Source organism: Ambystoma mexicanum, chromosome 2q, assembly GCF_040938575.1.
Source record: "Ambystoma mexicanum isolate Mex_15411 chromosome 2q, UKY_AmexF1_1, whole genome shotgun sequence".
Classification (NCBI taxonomy): Eukaryota; Metazoa; Chordata; class Amphibia; order Caudata; family Ambystomatidae; genus Ambystoma; species Ambystoma mexicanum.
In genome coordinates, this window is record NC_090924.1 from 445,771,169 (window position 1) to 445,795,936 (window position 24,768).

The 24,768-nt window shown below is 46.6% G+C and overlaps 1 protein-coding gene across 3 annotated transcripts in view; it reads right to left on the reverse strand.

Moving 5' to 3' along the window:
• Positions 1 to 2,473: 2,473 nt before the first annotated feature.
• Positions 2,474 to 24,768, reverse strand: part of SLC38A5 (solute carrier family 38 member 5) — an 825,614-nt gene continuing 803,319 nt past the window's right edge. For 2 of the 3 annotated variants that reach the window (XM_069647525.1, XM_069647526.1), the window contains one exon: positions 2,474 to 3,704. In XM_069647525.1, the coding sequence (XP_069503626.1) occupies positions 3,600 to 3,704 (105 nt within the window). In that variant the 3' untranslated portion in view covers positions 2,474 to 3,599. The remainder of the gene's footprint in view (positions 3,705 to 24,768) is intronic. The other variant, XM_069647527.1, reaches the window with a different exon arrangement.

Here is a 24,768-nt window from a genome sequence, read left to right on the forward strand (position 1 = left end):
GAACATGTGCCAAATGTTAATGTTTTGTTATTGTGTCTTATGTAGCATGGCTTATGCCATCTGTATGAGTTCTTGGCACATATGTTGATGTTTACCACTTTTTACACTTGGGGGGAACACAACGCGCTGAATACACGAGTCAATGTTTTGTATGTCTTCTATACAAATACGTCACATGTTTTTCATTAGAAAAAAATAACCTACGTTATAAATAGAAAATGGCCCAACAATGCTAAGAATCAAACCTCATACATTAATTTAGGTGAGGACGTCAATATAGACCCTTTCTTAGGGGAGGTAGCACTGTTCATGAGTTTTTACAGCCTCAGGGAAGGTCCCATGGGTGAGGTCTGCTGCTCTAAAGAGAGACACTCGTCATCCTAATTGTCTGCTTCGCCTCGAGGAACTGGTCTCTGCATGAAGGCATTCTGCTGCCAACAAACGTCACCCTTCAAAGTTGTTGATTACTATGCCTGCATGACACCACCGCCAAATATCCCTTCAATGGAAACTGCTCAGTCTGTTTCAGACTTTTGATGAGGTAGATCTTGAACTCAAAAGAGGTTAGCGTTTTGTTGTTCAACAGTCATAGATGTCTCCAGGTCGCTGCCGTGAGCCCATCTGTGTTTGACTGAAAGAAAACGTGCACAAGGGGAAACGTCCTCTTGTGTAGTGATTATGGAACCACATAATATCCTGGCTGAGTCTTGGCTAATATCTACTTTCAACAGGGAGAGAGCACGCGAGGACATGCCATTTCATGTATGCTGATTATTTTCAGTGGATGTTTTTTTCTGAGCAGATGTCTTTCCTTTCATGCTTGTGTCCAAGTCCCCTGCCTGTCCCTTGGTGGGATAGTTGGGTTGGTCAAGGGGGCTGGGTGCCACCACCGCAGGCGTGATGCTGGGCCTGGGGGTGGTCTGGGAAAGATTCTCTGACCAGCCCCAACAAGCTAGGGTTGGGATGCAGGGGTTCAATGGGACAGATCACAAACTGTTTCTATAAGAGTTCCTATTTTAATTTCCTGTGATCCCTATCAAACGTATATGCATAGGGAAGTGTCCAGAGAGACAGGTAAATGGCCCAAGTTTGAAAAACAGACCCAGAATATGAAAAGACAGGAGTCGAAGAACATCAAGACGAGATAAGGGGGTGACAAGATGAGGGAGGAGGAATAGTGTACCATCAAGAGACGAGACAAAAGGGGAGAAGGGGAGAGAGAAGTGGAGACTATAATGGGAAGCGTTGAGGAGAGGATTGAAAAGAGTAGAGAGGATGGAGTGGGTGAACATCAAGAGGGAGCGGGAGAGAGGAGAGGAGGAATATCAAGAGGACGAAGGAGGAGAACACAGGAGTGGATGAACTTCAAAGGAGGGAAGAGGGTGCAAGATAATAAAGAGCTATAAATAAGAGATTGCTTGTACGGGCAAGTCTGACTCTGAGAATTCTAAAGAAATAGCCGTAGAAGGAGGAAACCCCTAACCCTAAAAGGTGGTCACCTGGAAAGGGTGGAGGAATGAGCATGTGTCAAAGAATTGAGAAGGTGCAGGGAAAGGACAGACCCAATAAGGAAAAGATAAAGGGAAAATGAGAGGTACCCTTGGGTAGGAGCATGTTGTGGAGTTTCAAGGAGGAGTGATAGAGAGCACGTAGGCATTAAAACCAAGACCCTCGGAGAGGGCAGTGGCTTGACTCATAAAACCAACATTTTCACTGGGGTTGTAACAGAATAACTAATTTCAAACCAGCAGGTATGAATATTTGTAAAATAATTGACAGTGACAATGGCAATCCAAGTTCTCTGTGGCACTTACATGATTAGCAGAAATATCATTTTACCTATTGATTGAGCAGGACAGGCCACTGCTCTTTTGCCCAATCGCTGGAGACATGATTTTTCAGAGGAGGATTAAGGGTGATGCTTGGGGATTGGGGATGCTAATGTACGAGGTATTGTGTAATTACATGAAAAGCATTACCCTCATCACTGGAGTGCTCTGACAAGCCTGAAACCGTCAACCAATCCCACAAAGCACGATTAATTCCAGGACATCGCTGGACACCTGGACATTCAAACATTCAATAATAACTAATAAAAAAATGGGGCCGTCTGTTTATCTACCGGACACCTTTTGTAAACAGGGAGCAGTGGCAACGGGGGGTATCGGCAACACTGCCACATAGCAAATTACAATAAAAAAGAATGGCTAATCCAAGGAAGCTGTCGACACACAAGCAAAAAAGAGCAAATATGGCATCAAGTATAACATGGTGGCTAGAAGACATACAATGGCAACGGCTTCCTAGGGTGGCCAGGATGAGCTCCCCTTTCTGACCCATGGTTATCAATCATTGCTGTTTTCAGTGGCACCGCGGGCTTCATCTGGAAGGCAGTGAAAGTTCCCAAAAAGACTAGCCTAGAGCACTTTGGATCAGGGTGACAGCACCAAAAAAGTAGGGTTCACAGAGCAGCTGCAATGCTAGATTTACAGACTGTATTTTCTGATTTCCATGATTGGCACAATAACACGTAGAAAAGAAAATTACAAAAATTCTGAACACATTCTACAAGGACCATATAACTACTAATGCATCTGTTAGGGAGCAAAGCATGTGAAAAAGGGATATCATTTTTTTAGGAAAGACCTTCACCATCCCCATGGTCATAGGCAAAGGGGAGAGGATGAGGGATACATGTAGTTCACATCAATCAGGGGTCACGAGGTTCAATGTCGGCCAATGTTATGGTTCTGGTTCGGACTGGTAACACGTGTAAGGTGAAGGCATCTAGAGTAATGTGATAAACTGAGTTAATGGTGGCATATGATGAAGCAACTCCCTGGCCATCATTTTGCGGCCTACCCGTGGGCAGGCAGTATGTCTAGTGTAGAGCTCAAGGCTTATAATAGGTGTTGAAAAGGCAGGTATCTTCCTATTGTTTCATTCGCCAGATCTAAATCCAGCAAACAATGACTTAGGAAGGACAAAGTCAAAAACAGCAAATTTTCCCTTTGACTGAAGTCAGAAACTGCAGATTCCCACCCTTCTTCCCCATTAAACTGGCAAGAAACGTGAGAAGTAGCTCCAGCTGTATCATTCTGCGTTAAATTAAAGCAATAACTTATTTTGGCACTCTGTCTCTTGGGGGCATAGATAGGAAGAAGTGAGTAGCCTCCGGTGCCGGGCAAGCACTGCCCATCACTGGGCACAGCACTGCCAGTTCCCTGGGTGTTCGTCAGAGGAGTTGGCGGTTTTGGGTGTTGGCTTTCAAGTAGTAACAGAATGAGGCTGTACAGAGCCTGGAGCTGGCTATCTTGTCTGTGAGAAGCAGTGTGGTGGTGCTTTGGCTCTGTGTGGAGAGTGAAACCTGGTGGCCCGGGTCATTGGCCGCAGATGAGACAGACCCGCCAACAGTTTCCGCTGCTTATGGAGATGATAAAGAGCAGGAACTGGTGAATTCATCTTTTCTTGGTGGTTGCTGACAGCCTCAGAAAAGTGCTCCCACAGGGGCAAAAAAGGTGTGCAGTTTGTATGAGTCACTCAGTCTCTGCTGGGAGCAAGATGGAAGAGGCCAGGGCAGGGGCATAAAAGGCTCTATGTTAGTGCCCTCCACCGCTGCTTTTGCCGGTCGTCACCCAGTCCGCTATGATAAAGCTCAAGCTCATGATCATGAAGACGAAGCCCAGCGCAGCAAATATGGCAGCCTGCAAGACATAAAAAGGGGAGAGACCATCAGTGAATAATGCAGAAAGGCTGCTTTATTTCTCTCTTCTTTTATTCAGTAGATCATTGTAACCATTACATACGCCACACTTATTCTCCTTAACAATAGCTGTCCCACCCTAAATCCCAGAGGACCAATGTGACGGAGGACTTCCCTCACTAGATCAGTACAGCTGAGCAGGTTTTGCTTTCCACCTTCCTCTTCCGTTCTGCTCAAGATCTAGGAGTAAATCTGGTTTGCTAATTAAAAGACGATGCTTTGCCTAGTTAATAGGAGGGCTTTATATCTGGGGTTGGAAAAGACCAAGCCTTTTGCTCCCGCGCCTGCTTTTCCTCTCCCATACATTTCTACATGGGGTGGAAATGTTATTCCCCACAGGCAAAGGTTTCCAGGCTCCACATAGAAAGTAAAATGCATCAGATTTGCACTTTGAGAGCGACAGATTTGCTTGTTCTTTCCAGGGAAAAAGGTTCCACCCACAAGCAAAAATATGCTTGCTGGTTCCCCAAAAATGGGAAGGTTTACAGGCTCATCACAGAATAAAAGAAGTACAGATTCTGCATAGAAGGAAATGCTTGCTGGTAGATCATACAGGCATAGGTGTACATGCCCACAATGAAAAGTTTGAAGTTGTTCCAAAGAGGAAATGTTTGCAAGTTCTCCACAAAGGACATGTTTGACAGTTTCTCTAAAGATTGAACAGTTCAAAGGCACTCCAGTTAAATGGAGGTTTACAGGAACGCCAAACCGAGAGAAAGGCTTACAGGCTCCCCAAAGAGACACAGGCTAACAGGCAATGCAACCAAAGGAAACCATTCCTGCTGTGTATTGCATCAGCCAACCTATGCCATCATACAGGATTTGCTTAAAACGATCACAATTTGAAGTGTTATGTGCTGGCTCCTTTTACCCACATAAAACTACATGACTGCACTAGTCTAATGGAAGCACTAGAGCGTGTGCATCAGAGTTAAGTGTGATAAAGCCAACTTTGAACAGCAGAGGTGCAAGAAATGGCTCTGGGGAATTCCACCCGCTACGCACTGTGGACTTAGGTTTTTCTGAAACCTCTGGGGAGTGAGTCATAGAGATCCACCTGTATTTAGAGGGCAGGGTATTCCATCAAGTTAGTCAAAACTCTCACCGGTACAAGTGGCAGAGCAGTCTGGTCATACTCTTTGGAGGGGAAGGAGCTGGCATAAGGTACAGATTACACGCTGAGACACATCAAGTAAAAGATTGTCCAAGCTGTGTATGCTGAGAAAATGTATTTATTATTAACTGTTTGCCCATAAAAGATCACACTGACAAGAGTCTAGTACTGGACAAAAGTACTCGTTTATCAGACACTGATCTTTAACCCGTTAATGGTGTCTAAAGTGGACATCAAAGCACACTCTAAAACACAAGTAACACTTGCAGAAATGGAACAATAGCAGACACAAATTTGAGTTCTAAAGTGGGACGACGAGCTGGTTAATCACAAATACAACCATAAACGTAGTAAGTAAAGGTTTAAAACCCTATGCAGTGTCTATGAAATTCACCGCAAGCACCTGCAGAAGTGGTTAGCAGAAGTGCAGAGGTAACTAATGTTTTTAGTTACAAAGATCAGACGCTGTCCATGGGAAAGAAAGGGACACACCCAGTAGGTGAGCTACACAGAAGGTATGTTGCGCTTGCAGGTCCCTGGAACGTAGATGAAGGTAATCACCCAGCTGGGGAGTAAGGATGACCACACAGAATACAGAAGTTCGAATTCTACCACCAATAGCGAGGAAGGATGGCTGCGAAGGAGGGACAGAAACTTTATGAAGAAACATCATGGTCATGTGGGCCTTCAAAATGGGTGTGCAAACCCAGTCAACAGCTGTGAAGATCAGCAACTGAAAGAGGGTTAATGGGCCCAGGAGGAGACAGCTCACACCTCGGAGGGCGGCAAACGAGGCCTGGAAATCACAGGTGTAGAGGTGAGCTGTCAGGGTTAGGTCTAGCCAGGTGTTGGTTCCGGTTGTAAAGTTGAGTCTCAGGAGAAGACAGGTCCAGCATTTCAGGATCCTCGAAGTACAATCAACAGCAAGCAGCCGATGGTGCTGAAGAGAAAGTATAGAGCAACAGTGGTGCCATCTCGACGTGACCCTCCAAACAGGTCACAGGAGACTCGGAAGGGGACAAAAGCCTCAGAACAGCCAGCTAACTCAGCCCAACTAAGAGGAGCAGTAGCAGAGCCACACGATAGGATCTCCCTCGAAGGAGTCGGCACAAAATGTGAGCAGTACAAAATGCCAGCTTCGGTCCAGGCACAAAAGGAACTTTCCAGATGAGCAGCACTCTCTTCTACGAGATTGAGGGGATTCCCAGCAAGCTATGGAGGACAGGCTCACTGATTAAAGGGAGGGAATCACATTCAGCAGGCTTCCCCTGGTAACAGAGGCAGAGATTCACATACGGAGGAGAGCAGTGAGCTGTAGAGCTTCCACACAGAGTCTTTGGCATCCCTCAAAGTCCTCTCAGGTTCCTTGGGATCAGATCCAGTTGTTGACTGAAAAACGGCTCCAAATCCAAACCATATATACACACATCTGCAAGGCTGGGGGTTGCCCAAGCCCTTCAATCACTGTCTGTGCAACATTCAAAAGATGGACAGCTATCCATTTCTGGCCAGATAATTTCCTCTTCTGGAATTCATGTATTTAAGATGGGAACTATGGCATCTGTAAGACCCCTAAATAGCCAAACCTGTTCCCAACCATGCCGTTGTGGGCTCTGTGCATAGCTCACAAAGACAACAGGCCCTAGTCGCAAAGATCTGCATCGTAGCATCTCAGATTTGCTCCCAATACCTCATAGCTGACACCTGATTAATAAAGCTGAAAGCTAAATTAAAGCCTATGCTGCCTGGAGCATTTCTGGGATGTCCTTGAACAAATCTTTGTGGATCGCATTTGCAAAATGAACATTTTAGAGATGCCTGGGATTTGCTCCAGTGTTAGGCTTTGCCAATAACGCAGAAGGTAGCAGGAGCAAATCGGAGATGCTCAGAGCATCACCTGATTTGATGATGTGTAAATCTTTGTGAATCAGGTCCAATGATCATGTATGGCCATTCCCAGGTGGAACAAGACCAGCGAAGCCTGTGTTCACACCGTGCTTGTAAACAATGAAGTAACCATTTTTGCTATTACACAGACAAAATAGGCTTGCTCCAAACTGAATGCATGGGTAAGGGAACGCAGAGGGGTGTGAAAATGGGCCAGAACGGTCCTTCCTTGGTAGCCATACAGGCCACCAGGCTTCTGATAAAAACCTGATTTGTACTGGTAAGTGAGATTTGTTTAAAAGGACCTCATTTGCTAAAAATAAAAGTCAGAATTACAGAAAGCCAGCAAAAAGGTTGGGGTTCTCACAAAGTGAGGCTAAATAGCAGCAACAAGGAAAATCACCCCCAACACTGACCCCAAATGCAGTATATGGGGGATTCCACTAGAGTTTCTTGCCTATCGAGTTTGCTCACCAGGTTCCACCTGGTCCCTTCTCCCTGCACACACACACAAAGGCTCAACCGCCAATTCTTAGGAAGCGGAATCTGGGAACCGTGACCAGACAGTTGCTGCTGGACCGGAGGGGCCGGCTGGAAACATAAGGTGTACATTTGTCCCACAAAAATAACAGCCTCAGCTAGGTAGTATGAAGATGGACAAGACATAGCTATTTAAAGACTATTTTTTGTTTCACCGGCAGCCAGTGCAAGGAACGCAGCAGTGGGCTGATGTGAGAACCATAGGTAGTGGCTGTGGCTATCCGGGCACTCAGATTCTGAATTAGTTGAAGACAATGAATGAAGCCAGAGCGCTGGGCCAAATAACGGGCACTGAAATAGTTCAGCCTGCTAGAAATAAGAGAGGCCACAATTGGAGGGCGAAGGGGACCAGGAAGAAAAGGCCGAACCGTTCGAAGAACCTTCAGTAAAAAGTTACCAGTCTTACACTCAGCACTGACCTGAGATGCCATGCATAAAGAAGCGGATAGACAGACCCCAAGACTTTTCAACCCCGTCACGGGGATAGCAAACTCACCCACTGAAGATGGCCAGAAGGCCGAGGACCACGAGCAGGATTCAGAAGAGGGGCCCACCACCAGGACTTCTGTCATGTCCCCGTTGAGTTTGAGCCAATTGGCGCTCATCCAGTCTTCCATGGCCACCAGGCAGTCACAGAGGCGGGATGACACCTCTGCCGGTTCTGATCTAAATGGACCAGGATCTGAGTGTTGTGTGCATAAGAGTAACACCTGAAGGCGTGAGAGCGGATGAGGTTAAACAACGGCTGCACATAGATGTTACAACGGGTACACCACAAGAAAGAGAGTAAAGAGTGGAAAGAAAAGGAGGTAAAGATACTGATTGGCCCCCGTCAGTCAAAAAAGAAGTAAAACGTGCCAGTACAGGAACCGAGATACGGATGGAGGCCAGGATAGGAGTATGGAGTGGTCGAAAGTGTGAAAGGCCGCCAATAGATAGAGTAAAATCAGGGCCCCCACACCACATTCGTCGACCAGCCCGCCATATCATCCATCACTGATACTAAGACACGCTTGGTGCCTCTTCCGGGGTGGAAACCGGACTGAAAGGGGTCAAGCACAGCAGAAGACTCATGAAACCCAGAAAGAAGTGGAGATACCAATGCCTCAAGAAGTTTCATAAAGAAGGAAAGCAAAGAAATAGGGTGGAAGTTAGAAGATAGAACAGAAGCATCCAATGACGCCTTCTTTAAGAGAGGCCCTAACATTGCCTGCTTAAATTCTTTAGGAACCGACCCTGAGCTGCAAGAGACGTTTACAGCCTGAGCACCTAAAGGAATAATCTCAGGCAAAAGATCCTTAAGAATGAAAAAGGGGATAGCATCAGACAGAGCTGCAGATTTTAGGTGTGAAATAGCCTTCAACACGGCCTCCTCAGTGAATAGCGGAATCGTAGCCTAATCAGGAGTAGCTGGCTGGCTGCAGCAGTTAGCCGCTAAACTAGGACAAACCTGAGAGAGTTGAATATGAAAGCGAATGTTATCAATTTTGGAGTGAAAAAACTCAGCAAGTGCATCACAATGTGACTGAGACGCAGGAGCAGTCGGCAGAAAGCGAGTGGCAGAAGAGAAAGATTTACCAAAACAGCAAATAGCTCCCTTGATTGATTCAGAACTGTTTCGATCTGATTTGTATAAAAAAACCTGTTTGGCTGACTAAATAGCCCAATGATAATTTCTAGAGATTGAAGTGAGGGTCAATTTGTCACAAGGACTAAAGGAGGAGCACCACTTACGCTCTGCTTGACGTAGCCCCAGCTTAGCTGCTCTTAGTTCTTTTGTGAACCAAGACTGCAACGGGAGTCCATGCAGCTGCATGGTTTTAAGAGGCGCCAATTGATCAGCAGCAGCTAACAGCACCTGAGTTAGTGTGGCAAGATCTAGAGCCATGTCCCTGGGACATTTGGTCTTAACCGCACATGTCAAAAAAGACATATCAATGCCATGCCAGTTCCTGCTTAAGACAGTGCGCCTCATTACGACGTTGACGGTAGCCATGCCGGTAATTACGGCACGGCTGCCGCCAGAGTCGTTTTTTTAACGGCAACCGGCAATGGGAGATGTACTGGGGCATTCCAGCCCCAGCGGACCCGGTACATTCCCATTGCCGGTAAAAAAATGACTCCGGCGCCAGACGTGCCGTAATTACCGGCATGGCTACCGCCAACGTCGTAATGATTTGTTATGTCTGAGCTATACGTATACGTGTTTGAGACAGTTGCCAATCTCATGTTAAGAAAAAGCTCAATAAAATAAATGTTTTTAAAAAAAAGATTCAGAGGGAATACTGTACCTCCAGGTGCCATGGATAGGAGACGAGCCCAGGAGTAATGGTCAGAACACACAGGGGGACAGCCTCCGGGCCCAGGACTGGCCCAGACGGGCTTAACTTAGGTGCATCTTTGGCACAACAGGCTCTCTCTCGCTGCACCCGACCGATGCGCTGTCTGAGCCTAGGCTCTATATATTTGTGCATGGCTATTAACGTAGCCAATCCTATCATGCTGCAAATGGGCAGTGAGGAAGGACTAGCTGCTACGAGTGTATGCGGTTGAATGAGAACACAAACAGATGACTACTGAATGGAGTATGAGCCTCTGAGTCCATGTGAGGCCAGGCACCCTCTGTTGCCAATACAATTCAAGGAAATAATCTTAAAGGAACAGAAAAGTACCAATTAAACTAATTGGAGTCAGGCAGCCACCATAAGAAAGCCGAGTTATTCTAAAATGGTGGTGTCTTTCTTTATTGTCTTGGCCCATTGTGCCGCATTTCTGAGACAAGTAATCAGTACAGCATTCAGGACACATGGTCACAAGTCAGATCTAATCATAGCACACCTAATCAGAGCACACCAATCTAACGCTTCCATCACCAACAAGATCCTGGTGTTCCACATGAAACCCTTAAGGTCAAAATGTTCACACAGGCCTGTGTATATAAAGGGAATGGGGACAAAACCAATCTGAGGAAGCTTCGAAGGAGAATGGATACAGAGCTGGACAGTGTGCACGGAGCAGGAGAGGAGAAATAAGGGAGAGGTTTGGGGTGTAGAGTTGAGAGATTAATGAGGAGATGAGCAGACAATAGAGGAAGAGGCTGCCTTGGAGAACAGAGATATAAAGGAGGAGGGGGGAGAGCGTAAGAACTGTGAAGGCGAGTCTGGAGTTGGAGAAGGCAAAGATAATTTAAGAGAGGAGCATAAAAGCTAAGTAGAGGCTGAATTTTGAGGCGTGAAAGATCAAAACGAGGCGAGAAGCAAAGGTATGAGACGAGGGGGAGGGTGGTGATGTCATGGGGGCTAAGGAAGATACCAAGGTCTCTCTATTGGTGTAGTGGACTCTTTCCTGCATCCAACTAGGGGTCTAGACCCAGATCCTGGCTAGTAGGAGTTGAGATGGATTTCCAAAATGGAAGCCATTCTACATATGGTATACAGGAAGGACACTGAGAGGTTAGCCAAAACCCAACCCAGTCACGTGACAAGGCCCTGCCACTCAGTTCTCCACCCAGCACCAGTTTTCATGCCCTCCTGACATTTACATAAGAACTTTAGGCCTGCCCCAGGCAGACAGCAGAGTAGGCTGCTGGTAACGTGATGAGGCCCTGCCTCTCAGTTGCTCCACCCACTACCTATTTAAACAGTCCTACTTAGGCGTCCTCATCACCATGGTCCTCTGCAAGGACGGACAAAGACAAGGACATCACCTGTTTGTGCATGATAGGGCCAAGGGCCAGAATCGCTATCCTGTGCTTCACCTACAAACTAGTCGCTACTACTGCTACTCGCCAAAAGACATCACAATGTGTCTCCACCCTCCACAACCCATACCCACTCGCACTAGGGTTTGAATGTCCAAGCGCCCTAGGGAGCCCTGGCATGCTACCCTAAAGAACCTCATCAATATTGCCCTTGCCCCATTTGTACACCCAGGGACTACACACACACTCTTTCATGTTGATCAATGCTCGCTCAGCAGTTGCTCACGCTGAAGAGATCGCTGACCTCATCTCGTACAACAACTTTGATACCTTATTCATCACTGAAACATGGTTTATCCCATTATCCTTACATGTTTTCAGTGTCCTTCTACCCCAAGGCTACAGCATCCAACATGCCAACCGGCCAAGAAGGTTGACAGGTGGAGTGGCAATGATCCAAAGGAGCGATTGGCTATACTTCATCAACCCTTCTCGCAGGACAAGCTTGTTTAAATCACTTGCCTGCTGGTTCCCTTTATCGCACAAGGAATCCATCACCTTCCACCTTATCTACAGACCGTCTCACAGGGGGATGACTTTCATTGCTGACATCTCCAGCTTACTCTCTTCTGCCAAATTAGCACATTCTAATAATGTTTTTCTTGGAGAGTTAAACGTCCCTGAATCATAGGCTGTCAACCACACTTGAAACATACTTTTCGCAGTGACTAGTTGCATGGACCTTAAGCAAATTGCGCTCTCTCCCACACACAAGAAAGGCAACACCATAGTCTTCACAACAGCTCCCTACATTACCTGTGCAAACTCTATCCCACTCCACTTGTCTGACCACGCCATCCCATTATCCGTCATCTTAACGACTACCCCCCCAAAGTTCAGGTTACACACCCTCTCACTCAAAGCCACTGATTCAAAATGTTCCCGGTCAATGAGCTATAAGCAAACTTTGCAGACTTCCCCCACCTCAGGGAATGCCTAGAATTATTCAACAACTCCGATATGAAACTGGACGACACTCATGCCCCCCTAAAAACCAGCCAGGCTAAGACCAAACCATCTGCCTGTTGGTACACTCCCAAGTTATCCTCCAACAAATGCTCAATCAGAGCCCCAGAGAAATGATGGTGCTAAAACTGTAAACCGGAGAAGACCTCACCAACCTCAAATCTCTCTGCGCCAACTGCAGGATTCTGATTACCAAGGCCAAAGCTGCTTACTACTTCACCACCATTGCATTGCAGCAGCCACTAACTGGAGCAAAGCCCTCTTTGAAGTAGTAAAGCATTGTACCAAACTCTCACCCGACCCAGTGATACCAGCGATTCAGGCAAAATGCGATGGAATCAACACATTTTTTAACGAGAATCAACCACTCACAGCATTAGCCCCTCTGCAGTCCCACACACACACACACACACACACACAAACTGCCCCTCTGGACTCATTTTTCTCCTCTCTCTCCCCCAGATCTGCTAACAATGATTGCCTCTCTCAAACTTCTTACTCTGTGCAATATAATTCCGGCCTGCATCATTAAACAGTTGATGGACGCGGTGCTCAAAGCCTTCTCAGCATCATTATAGCTTCATTCCCGGACATCCTCCAGAGTGGTCTCATACGATGTCTTTTGAAAGAACCAACCCTACATCCATATGACCTGGCCAACTACCGGCCCATTACGAACCTCCCGTTTACTGGCAAAATCTTAGAAAGAGTACTTGCTACACAACTACTCGTCAGAATCAAACAACTCCACCTCCTAAATGACTATCAGTCAGGGTTCCGCCCCAAGTGTAGCATTGACGCAGTCACCATTCAGGTGGTGGATGATGCCCTCCAAATTATGGATAAGGGCGACTCATGCCTCATTGTCCTCCTTGACGTCTCGGCTGCATTCAACACTGTTGACCACTGCATCCTTCCTACTCTCCTGGGATTATCTGGCACCGCCCTAAATACCTCCTACCTCTCAGGTAGACAAAAGACCATCCAGATGAGTCCCCCAAGGCACCATCCTCTCAACAATCCTTTTTAACCTTTACATGTTGCCTCGGGAACTCTCCTCAAAGATCCCAATAGAGCCATCCATCAATACGCGAATGATACTCAGTTGTAGTACACAGGACATCATTCGCCTCCACGATCACCTAGCCATCATCCAGTCCTCGATTTCGTCTGCCTATCTGAAACTAAACCCATCCAAGACTGAATTGGTCCTCATGGTCCGTCACTAAAAAACAATTTGTCCAACAATGGTTCATGATATGCACCTAGAAGGATTTGATCCACAACTCTCTGACTCAACAAAATCCTAAGGCTTCACCATTGACTGCAGCCTGTCCTTCCAAAAACACATTGCCAAGGAGGTCTAAACAGTCTGGCTCCATTATCTCTGCCCTTTGAAAAATCATACCCTTCATTCCACCGCAGGACTTCCAGACCATAGTTCAGGCCCTTGTGGTCTCACACATCAATGCATCAATGGGGGAAATGCTCTCCTAAAAGGGCTCCCAGCCGCTCACTGGGCTCCTGTAAAAGCAGTCCACAATGCTGCAGCAGGTCTTATTACTGGTGCACAGAAATGTGACTGAATCACCCCTATCCTATGTGTACTACATTGGCTTCCTCTTGAGGCCAGCATAATGTTCAATACTGCATGTATCATATTCAAAGCAGTCAGGAGTAGCACACCAGCGTACACGGCAGCTAAGCTCCACACATCTGGTGGCACACGCTCCTCGTGCAGCAAAATGACCAACCAGCTTGAATCACAATTCAAAGAGAGGATCCGCAAACAATCCTTCTCTTGCCATGCACCCACCCTATGGAACTTAATGCAGTTGTCGGCTCGGAATACCCCCACAATTCTCCAATTTTGCAAATCTCTCAAAACATGGCTTTTTCAACAACACCTGACCAAGGACTAATTCCAATGGATGCACATACTGACGAACAGACCTCAACTCAAAGCACTGCACTACTGTTAAAAGATGCCCGCCCAAATTCTGGCTACCCACACTCTGTACAGGTAAGATAGTGTGAGAGTGCTCTAGGGCTACTGTGAGTCTGCACAGAACACCACCAATAATTCTAGTTAGACATTAAGTAAAAATACAGTTATTTATTAGGCCTTTAGTTACACACTAAGCATATAAAATCACAGCTAAGTATTGTCACAGAGAACCTTATAAAACCTATAAACACATTCTCCATTAGAAGAATGGAACTGCATATGAATGAATTACCAATGCAATACGGATGAGTAGTCAGATCCAAGGAAAAGATAGGGAGAACTCTTCAGAATCAACACAATGATATCTCCCCTCAGTGTTAACTGTAACCCTATGATGGTTTTGGGCCTTGTGGCTGGAAATCACCACTTCCAAAGTATAATTTCTTCAGGTAAGTTTATACAGAAAGAAAGCAGTGGGCTGTGGTAGCAATAATAGAACTTTTCCAAAATAAGATAAAAGTTCAGAAAAGTTCAGGTGAGTACTCCACTGAATCCAACACACTAGGATAGGACTAGAGAAGGATCCTTAACCCAAGTTCCATCACCAAAGGTCAAGTCAGTGTCAGTCAGGTTCAGGACTTTGCACCCAAAATACTCTTTGGGAGCTAGGGGACCTATGCAACTGGTATGTACACTTACCCCCCCTGGCTCGGGTGTTCCGGATTCCAGTTGTGTAGTTTCCAGACTTGTTCTTCTGTTCTTGTGTCCACCGCCAGGGTCATCTAGACATCAGACATACTTTGTAGCAAGGGATTTTAGTTTTGCTCGGTCACAGTGCACAGGAACCGGTTCCAGATAGCTTTCAGTTGAAGACTTAAATGAAAACAAATAAAGTCTTCTGTGTGAGAGACACCTCAGAGCAACTCAAGGACATGAAGAAGAGGTGATCCAACAAAGGTCACCACAGTCAAATGGCAATGGGCAATCATACAGCAGCAAAGATAGAGCAGCCCCAACACAGCCTTAAATGAGATGGCGGAAAATGCAGGAGCAGGCGACTTGTGGCATGAGCAGAAATCTGCAAAGTTCCAAGTCTCTGATTGGAACGACAGCTGAGAAAGGTAGCCCGGGAGAGAGCTGGTCAGTCCACTGGATGGTGTAGGGACACTTCCTAAGGTTCAGCAGGCATGGGTCGTCAAAGCAGGGGTCGAGACTGGTTGTTCCCACTGGTCCAGGAGTCGAAGCATCAATGAAGACTTTCTTGATATCAGTATAGAGAAGTAGGGCTTCACCGGGACACCACTTGAGTCAATGCTGGTCAGCTACAGGGGTCATCAGCTGCTCTTCTTCATAGCATTCTAAGCTCCAAAGGTGATCTGATGAACAGTTGCAGGAGCTCAGCTTTTATCCCAGATTCAGGGTGGGAGCAAGCCCATCAATGGTAAGGATCTGCACCACTCAAACAGCCAGGCGTTGGACAACCACTGGTCATCACATCTGCCCAATGACAGACTTTCAGGCAGCAGGTGAGGTGGATTGGGAATAGGCAGTCTGAACCCCTTCCTCTTGATCCTACACGCAAAGCCCCTTTGCTCACGAAAGCACCCACTTTCGCAGGGAAAGAGATTTCCATATAAGACATTTCCTGACCTAGACAGGCAGGAAGAAGGCCAAAGAACAATATGGCCAAAGAACACGCAAAGAGTCTCATGGCAGAGTGATCTTAAGGTTGCTATCCACCTTCAATAGCCATTCGCAGAAAATACAAAAGTGCACAAATAAAATAACACAAAAACAGTAAAGATGTCAAAGCTCCCATCAGCTTAGCTTGTTCTAGGCACATTGCCAAAGTAACCAAAAACATCGTATAAAATGTTATAAGGATACAAAGTATCCTAACTGAACTTCACTGTAAGTTGGTGTGTGCAATTGTAAAAATACAAGAATTCATAAAGAGACATCAGCCTCATTACGGGTCCTCCGTTGGTAACCGTGCCGGTGCTACCGGCAGGTTGCTGCTGGGCCGGTAATGATTTACCAGCACCTGACTTCCCAGTAACACCGGGGGATTACAACCCTGACGGTCTGGGAAGTCAGGCGCAGGCAAATTTTGAGTCCCCATGTGACCACCGAAGTACCGGCACCGTTAATAGCGGTGCTGGTACTTCCGTGAAAACTCTGTGGGCGGAGTGAAAGAAGAGAATCCAATTGCATTTTAAGTTCCTATTCTCACGTGTCGAAATACTTGAAGAGTTCAGAGCCTCCAGTCCAGTTGGAACCAGATAGAAAATAAGTGGCTTTTAAGATTATCCGAGATGCTCTTCCATTGTATTAAACACAGGTTTTCATAGTATGTAAACAGCATAAATTGTCTTCAGGCATGTACTCTTCATAGAGATGTCACATGCTTTACTCCACATAAACTCACGGACCAAATCCATTGGTAACTAGAGGTCAGCAGAGAACGACACAGGCACTCAGATGCACGACATTAGCCAGCTGTCTTGGATTAATTAAGGTTAAATGTCATTGAAGGTATGCACAAGACATTTTACTTTGAATAAGTGGCGATATACAAAGGGAAGACTTAGGCGGTGTGTCATATCTGCCCTCTTGTGAGGAACTGCTGCAAGTGTCCACCAAAGAAAACTCAATGCATTCACATGAACAAAATATTTCATTAAATGTGTAAAAACTAAATTAACTATTGAGCGTCAGGAAAACTCTGATTTATCTAAGGTTTTGATATGTTGTACATATAAGAAAGCTCTATCAGGATCTTGAAACAAAATGATATGTTGTCATTGGGGAAACAGCTTAAGGGAGGATAGCTCAGGGGCAATGTGTTTGTTGTGGAAGCAAGACAACGCATAGCAATACAGGTATGAATCCAGGACCCACGCTTAGAGACTAGTCTTCGGTATTAAGCGTGTTATAAAAAGCTAATTAATAAAAAATGATGAAAACATATACAATCATCACAGATGATCAGAATTCAATACTTTGGGATCTCAAAATGTTAGTTTTTTCAATGTAGCATCGGCGAGTTAGAAGTTGTAGCATAAAAAACTAAATGAGGTTGCTGAGAACAGCAACCCCCTCCTTTTTGGTCAGGTAGCTGGGAAACCACACCTCCATGCTCAGAGGAAGGGTGGCGTATAGGCCTGTAAGAATGGCATTCACATAGGATATAGTGAAAAGGAGAGAAGGCTGGAAGATGGAATATTGGTCGAGGAAGAGACAGAATGGGAACAAACTGGAGATTGGAGAACAAAAGGACGATTTAATTAGACGGAAGATTTGTCCATTGAGAGGGGGAAGCTAGAGCAGCCTTTAGAGGAATGACCAGCAGGCGCTTGGTGATCAATTCCAAAAAGGCCTCCTGAATTGACGGTTTACTGACATTTTGATGATGCCTACCTGACTGAGTACCTAGCTGGTTTTCAAAACCAGAAGCTACATCAAAAAAGGTAAATCAAAAGAAACTCCTACCCATTCCCTAAAATTGTCCAACTTTTATCAGGGTAAAATCTGGGCATGGAAAAGGACTGGGAATGCACAGGGAGGTACACTTTAAGAACTGGAACACAGGTGTTGACTATATCAAAGACAAAGTGAGATGTAGTTTATTTTAGGCTCATTCCACTTTGCAATCAAAAACGAAATTCAAAACTGAAAACATTTTGCCTGCCACTTTAAATTGGGATTGCCATGATAAAGTTAATTATTAGTTGAGAATAGAAGTAGTAGTTTAAACTGGAGAGGAATCATGGTCGATCATAGTGCCATGCAAGAACTATTGCCTGGGAGGATCTCATGCAGTTAATGCCACCAGCAAAGACAATAGTATAGACTGGATATTTGCTCAACAAAATGCATGCTGAAAGAATTCATTATTTTCATTAAGAACTGTGCAAAGTGCAAATCCTTTGCATGCTAATGTCTTTCAATACCTAGGCAGGGACAGGTATAGTGTGGGGGGAGGGAACCGCTGAATTTTAACTAAATATCTGTTACTGGACAATAGTAGATCTCCAGCCCCGAAATATAAACTGACTGAAAGCCTTAAATGCAGGCACTTTTTAAAACAGTGCATGTTTCTGGATAGAAAGGAATCCATTAATGTGAAAAGGTGTCAGGTACCAGGAGAGGAATTCAATGGAAAGGTGACTCACAAGGTGGGGAATGTTTAACAGTCAAGCAGTATAGAAGTATTTAGTCTTTGAGGGCTGTGCTTCTTCTTTTGTATTTTCATTAATCACACCCTAGCAGGAGAGACCAGGAATAACCCCTTTCCAAGATTGAAGTAAATCAAAAGAGAACTGATTGGCTAAAAGCCACCAATGACACAATGTGGAACAATCACAAAGATTCCAAACTGCCTTTCACCCAGGACAGCAGGTTTAAACAGGTCACAAGCTAGCTCAGTTATTCATTTTGCATTTCCATTTGAATATGTTTATTTCAGAACCACTGTTCCATAAAAAGACAGCATAAAAAAAAACACATATATGATAAGAACATCGTCATTGCAGGCAGTATGACGTTTTAAAACCACCCACTACAGGAGCAACAACCATGAAAGAAAAAGATATAGAAGCAATTAGTACAAAGACTTTTGTTATAAAGATATTTCGATTATATAATAAAATCACAAAATTCATCAAAAAACAAATCCTACTACAATCTTTACTTTGATGACGGTCCATGATCAGCAGTCAGAGCACCATGGTCTTAAGGGTTAATTCTCTGGGGTGCGAATATCTTCATAACACACAGAAACACATTCTTGCTTGCGGTTGGAGTATTTGGAGTGTGTGACTGGCTCAAATGGATTTTCCTACTTTAACATTTCAGGTGAAAGTTTTTTTTCCCCAAACTTTATTTATTTGACTTGATAACACACAAGAGAAACAAAGGGAGCCACATGGCACCAGCAGTGACAATCAACTAATACATACATCTAACAGTATACATGAATTATCTGTGGGAGGACGGGGGGTCAGGCAGTAGACAAGTTATTGGCAGTTAAATCAGATGAGACACAGTTCACTGAGCTACCATATTATGAAGAACAACCAGGAGAGGACGGAACAGAGTTTGAAAGCGAATCCATAGAGGACATGTAATCCCAGAACTTACGCCAAATGTCTCTTGGCCTCGAGTGCGGGTGTTGCATTGCGTTTCCAGGCCTCCTCTGTGTCATGTGCCCAGGTAATCGACTTGAGCCACTGTGTGCATGTAGGTGCCTTAGGGCGGAGCCAAAATATCAGTATGCAGCGGACTGCTAGCAGCATACAAAGACCCGCCAATTTCTTAGAATCGCGCCCCAATTGGGGTAGGTCATGGAAGAGGCAATGTAGTGGGGTGGGGACAATCGTGTGCTCCAGTATGTCCGATAACGTGGAGCAAAGGTCAGTCCACAATTGGGTCACATGAGGGCAGTGCTAGAGCATATGTATATAAGATGCTTGGTCAGTGCCACACCTGGGGCAATTGGGAGAATAGTCAATGAACATACGATGTAGTCTCTTTGGTGTATGATGGTATCTGTGCAGCACCTTAAATTGTATTAACTTAAATTTAGAGTTATAGGACACTTCATGGGTGCGACCACACATTCGGGACCATCTCGCATCGGTGAGCTCGACCCCAAGATCCTCCTCCCAGCTGCGTTTCAACTTGGCAGAGGCAGGGGCCGATCTAGCTTGCAGTAAGGAGTAGAGCCTTGACAACTTTCCTTTGAAGGAGTCAAAGGAACAGAGTTCCGCAACTATGGGTTCGCCAGGTGGTAGCGTGGGGAAGTCTGGGTATCTGGATTTGAGATTCCTGCGGAGCGAGGAGTATTGTAGCCACTTGATAGAAGGGGAGAGATCAGACCACTCAATGAAGTTGCCCAGTTCATAGGCATCGCGGAGCGTCAGAAAGGCAGTAGCAGCCCAGCGGGATACGATAGGTTGTGGGATAGGGAGGGACATCAGGGAAAAGGTTCCATAGTGGCAGGTCCCCGTGGAATGGGTGAGGTGTGTTGACCATTGCCCAGAGTTTGGCCAGCGCTAAGGATGTACAAGCCACGGGGTCTGCAGAATCGGGGTCAGGAGGCAAGGGTTTGAGGATAAGGGAGCCAATCACCCAGTCAGAAACTGTTCGTTTCTCCAGTCGGACATGCGGGGGAGGGTCAGTGATGTTAAACCAATGAGAGGCAAATTGAGATTGGGCTACCACCCAGTATCCAGTGAAATCTGTGGCATTGAACACACCTAATTCTTTGGGGGTGGTCAACGTAGAGAGTTTGAGGCGGACTGCACCTGAATGCCAGAGGAAGGTGTTACTTATATGACGTAGTTATTTGAAGAATGCGTCCCCTGGCAGGTTGGTGAAACGGTAAAGGAGTTGAGGTAATACCACCATTTTAAGTATACCAATTCTACCTGCTAGCGAAATGGGGAGTCTAGTCCAGCTGGAAGTTTTTGTGGCCAGGTTCGTTAAGATAATTCTGGTAATTATCCTTGCGCAGCTTCGTCGTGTGCCGGGAGACCACCACCCCCAGGTAAGTGATGCTAGATTGAGACCAGGTGAATCCCCGTAAATCCAGGGGAGGTAGTGTGGAGTCTGTAAGTGGGAATAATGAAGATTTGGAGCAGTTGACTTTCAGCCCAGATATGTCTCTAAATCGGGCAACATCTGCCAGGATAGGCCGAGGTTGGTTTCCAGGGAGCAGATGTACAGGAGAGCGTCATCTATATGAAAAACTATATGGAAACTATATCGGATTGTCCCGCTGTGCGCAATCCCCTATGAGAGTGTGACTGGTGAATCATGTCAGCAAAGGGTTCAATGGCTATGGCGAAGATTAGCGGGAAAAAAAGGCATCCCTGTCGTGTCCCTCTGGATATCTGAAAGGGGATGCAGCATCTGTCCTCTGTGCGTACTCTGGCCGAGCGGGAGGTGTAAAGTAGCTTAACCCAGGTGCGGAAGTTAGGGCCAAACTTACATTTCTCTAGAACTCGCCAGAGGTACGCCCATGAAACCGAGTCAATTGCCTTCTGCATGTCCAGAGTGGCTGCTACCGCCTGTGTGGAGGGGTTGACCCTGCTAATCACGTTTAAGAGCCTTCTTAGATTCAGGGAAGTGGACCTACCGGGGACATACCCTGCCTGATCGGGGTGAATAATGTGGGGCCTGTATGGGGCAGAAGTTTAGCGTATATTTTAACATCACTGTTAATCAATGAGAGGGGTTGGTATGAGCCGCACTGGTTAGGGGGCTTGCCCGGTTTGAGAAGGACTGTTATCAATGCCTCCCGGAGGGATGGGGGGGGGGAGTACACCCTTTTCGCATGATTCTTCCCATAAGGCCAGCAGGTGTGGAACCAGGTGTGTCTTGTATTGCTTACAAAATTCCATTGGGAGTCCATCTGGGCCAGGGGCCTTACCAGATGCTAACGACTCAATGGCTTCAGTTAGTTCCTCGGGGGTGATGGGCCTCTCCAAGGAGAAGCTGGCATCAGGGGTCAGGACTGAAAGAGGAAGACCTTCCAAATAGGAGTCAATTTCTGATATATGGGGCCCATCAACTTCCGAGTACAGGGAGGTGTAAAATGATAGAAATTCAGTGTTGATATCCTGCGGGGAAGTGGCCAGTGAGCCATTTGATCTCACTATGGCTGGGATATTGGGGGCTCCAAATTCACGGCGTAGTAGCCTGGCCAGCAGCCGGCCCGGTCGTTCTCCCTCTCCATATTTCCTTGCAGACTAGGGGGAGTCCAGGAACTTGACCTCTCGCTCTGCAAGGCTACAGAACCTATCCAGCTCCGAGCCCAATGCCGCTAGTGTAATTGGGGAGTGGTCTTCAGCATATCGAGTCTCAAGGCCTGCTATGGTCGATTCACTAACTGAGATATCTGCTTGGATTCCCTTCAGGATGCCACATCCTTTGGAGATGGCTATCCCCCTCATGTATGCTTTAAAGGATTCCCAGATGACGGCTTGCGTTGTCACAGAGTCTGTATTGACCTCAAAGAATTCCTCAATGGAGGATTTGAGTTCGGCAACAAAGACCTGATTAAGAAGTGCATGTGGACTCATCCTCCATTGTCTCGTTTTAAGTGCGTCCGGACCCCAGTTCAACGTGATGAGTACCGGTGAATGGTCTGATAATGTTCTGGGGAGGATAGACTGGTGGGACAGGGACCTGACCAACATGTCAGTTATGAGCCATCTGTCTATTCTAGAATGAGAATCGTGGACCGAGGAATAAAATGAGTATATGCGAGAATCGGGGTTCATTAGCTGCCAGGCGTCAACTAGCGCCAGCCGAGGGAGTGTTGTAAGAATGGCATAGGCTGCTTTGGAGAGCTGCCGAGGCCTCCAGCCCGATCTGTCTTGGGTGACATCTAGTATCGTATTAAAATCGCATCCCCATATAATTGGAATCAGGGGAAAGCTTTCCAGGACAGAGGCTAGGTGTAGGTAGGAGTTGGAATCGTCAACATTCAGACCATAAATATTCAGGATAGCTATCTCCTGGTGTTGCAGTGTGCCAACGATTAATACATATCTGCCAAGGGGGTCTATATGCGAGTGGGTACACGAGAATATCAGGCTCCTGTGTATTAGAGTGAGTGTACCACGGCTTTGGGTGGAATAATTAGTGTAATACCTCTGGGGACCCCACTGTTTAGTAAATTGTTCACATTGTTCAGAGCGAGCATGGGTTTCTTGTAGGCATAGAATCTTAATTCCGTGGTGTTCGGCATGTAGCTGTATCTGCCTCATCTTTTTATGGTTGCCCAGCCCACGGACGTTCCAGCTCATTAATGTCAGATCATTATTCGCCATTCATGTAGGGGTATTGAATAGGTTTCTGTACAGAGGTTACCAGCGAAACGAAGCTAGCCGATCTGGAGGGAGACGGATCTCTGTCAATGTGTTCGTGATGTACTACTGTAGTGCTTGCGGCACCTCCGGTGGTTGTCAAGACTTTTTTAACCATAACACCCCTCCCTCCCCACCCACATTCCTCCCCCAATCAGAGGGACGATACCCAAACAACCCCATAATAACAACAAACCTCTAGGCATCTGCGCCTGGGGGCCTGCAAGTTAGCTTGGCGATGGCGCACCGGACTGGGGAGAGTGTGAGGAGATTATACAATACAGCAGCATTTAGCAGGGTGTACAGTGTCGGAGCGAGGGCGCGGAGGGACCACGGCCAATGAGGAAGAGGACATCTGGAAACAAGGAAAGAAACCATGTCCCTGGAGCACCAACACACGAGCATGACATAAGCCCCGAGTGGCTGCGGGTGAGCTCAGGACCACGGCGTCCAGCCACCGGACGTCTGGAGGTAGATATAGGATAGTTTCAAAACCGGGGGTCCACATCAGTAGCCAAATGTCTATAAACTCAGTGAGTTTGTGTAACAGATAAGGGCCACATTGCAGAGGGTCAATGGAGCTACAAGAACAAAACTAACAATTAATGTGTTACCCGTGGAGCGTGGCCATCGTAGGATGCCCCGCCAATGACAAACAGGCATATGGCATAGGCTCGCCCGATGACAACTGTGAGCTTAGTTTACGCAGCAACGATGAAGGGGTCAACCAGGAAAGTGTTCGTCAATAAATTTCGATGCCTCTTCTGGGATAGTAAAGAAAAAAGTGGTTGGAATGTTCCACCCTTAACTTTGCAGGGAAGAGCATGGAGCATTTGACTCCTAAGTCACGAAGTCTCTTTTTCACCGCCAGGAAGATTTTGCGCTCCTGCTGCACTGCAACCGAGAAATCAGGGTAGAGATGGATCCTTGATGCTCCGAGGAGTAGCTCGCCATTGGCCCTGGCTGCCCGCAGAAGGGCATCGCGGTCTCAGAAATTTAAGATCCTGGCTATAATGGGACGAGGAGGTGCCCCTGGTCTCGGCCTTGCGGTCAGGGAGTGATGCGCCCTTTCAACAGCAAATTGTGCAGAGAGCTTCGGAGTATCCAAGAGTGTTAAGAGGATGCGCTCCACGTATTCCTCCATGGGCTCCTTGATGTTATCTTCGGGTACGCCAACAATGCATAGATTATTCTGTCTGGAGCGGGATTCAACGTCGTCATTCTTCTTCTTTACTGCCGAGACATGACCGGTGAGTATGGACACTGCGGCAAGGAGGGAGCCCAGATCATCTTCGGCAGTGCCGACCCTAGTTTCAATCTCGGAGACCCAGCTGTCCGTCCTCTCAATATGGGCTTTTATAGAAGAGATGGTGCCATTCATGTCGTCTAATTTAGTATGCAGCGTGGTGAACCCTTCGCGCATGTACTCCAGCATTTTCTGGGAGTCATTGGAGGTTGAGGATGTCGAGGCGGAAGATGCTTCCTCCGGGGGCTCCGACAGCAGCTTGGACGGCGTCTTGGCAAACATGTTTATCGAGCTTTGCTTTTTTCCGGCCCCAGTCCCCTTCGTCATGATGATAGCAAAAGGAGTGTTCCAGGAGCCTCAGAGAGCGTCAGCAATCAAAGTATCAGGTTTCTAAGGCGACAATTGCCTACTTGTGGATCGCAAGGAGGATGGTGTTGAAGGTCAGCTGAGCTCAGCGCCCGCGCCGCCCCCCCAGCACACCAAAGGGTTTGTCCCCCGCGTCCGTGGGGCACTTACTTCGTCCTGCTGCCTCGGGTCCGAAGCCTTTCGGGATCGATGTCAGCAAAAATGGAACAAGGGGACAATTCACCTTCGGAGCGACGCCTGCGGGGGCCTCTGAGGCCCGGCGCAATGAGAACCAAGTGCAGACAAAGCGGTTACTGTGCCTA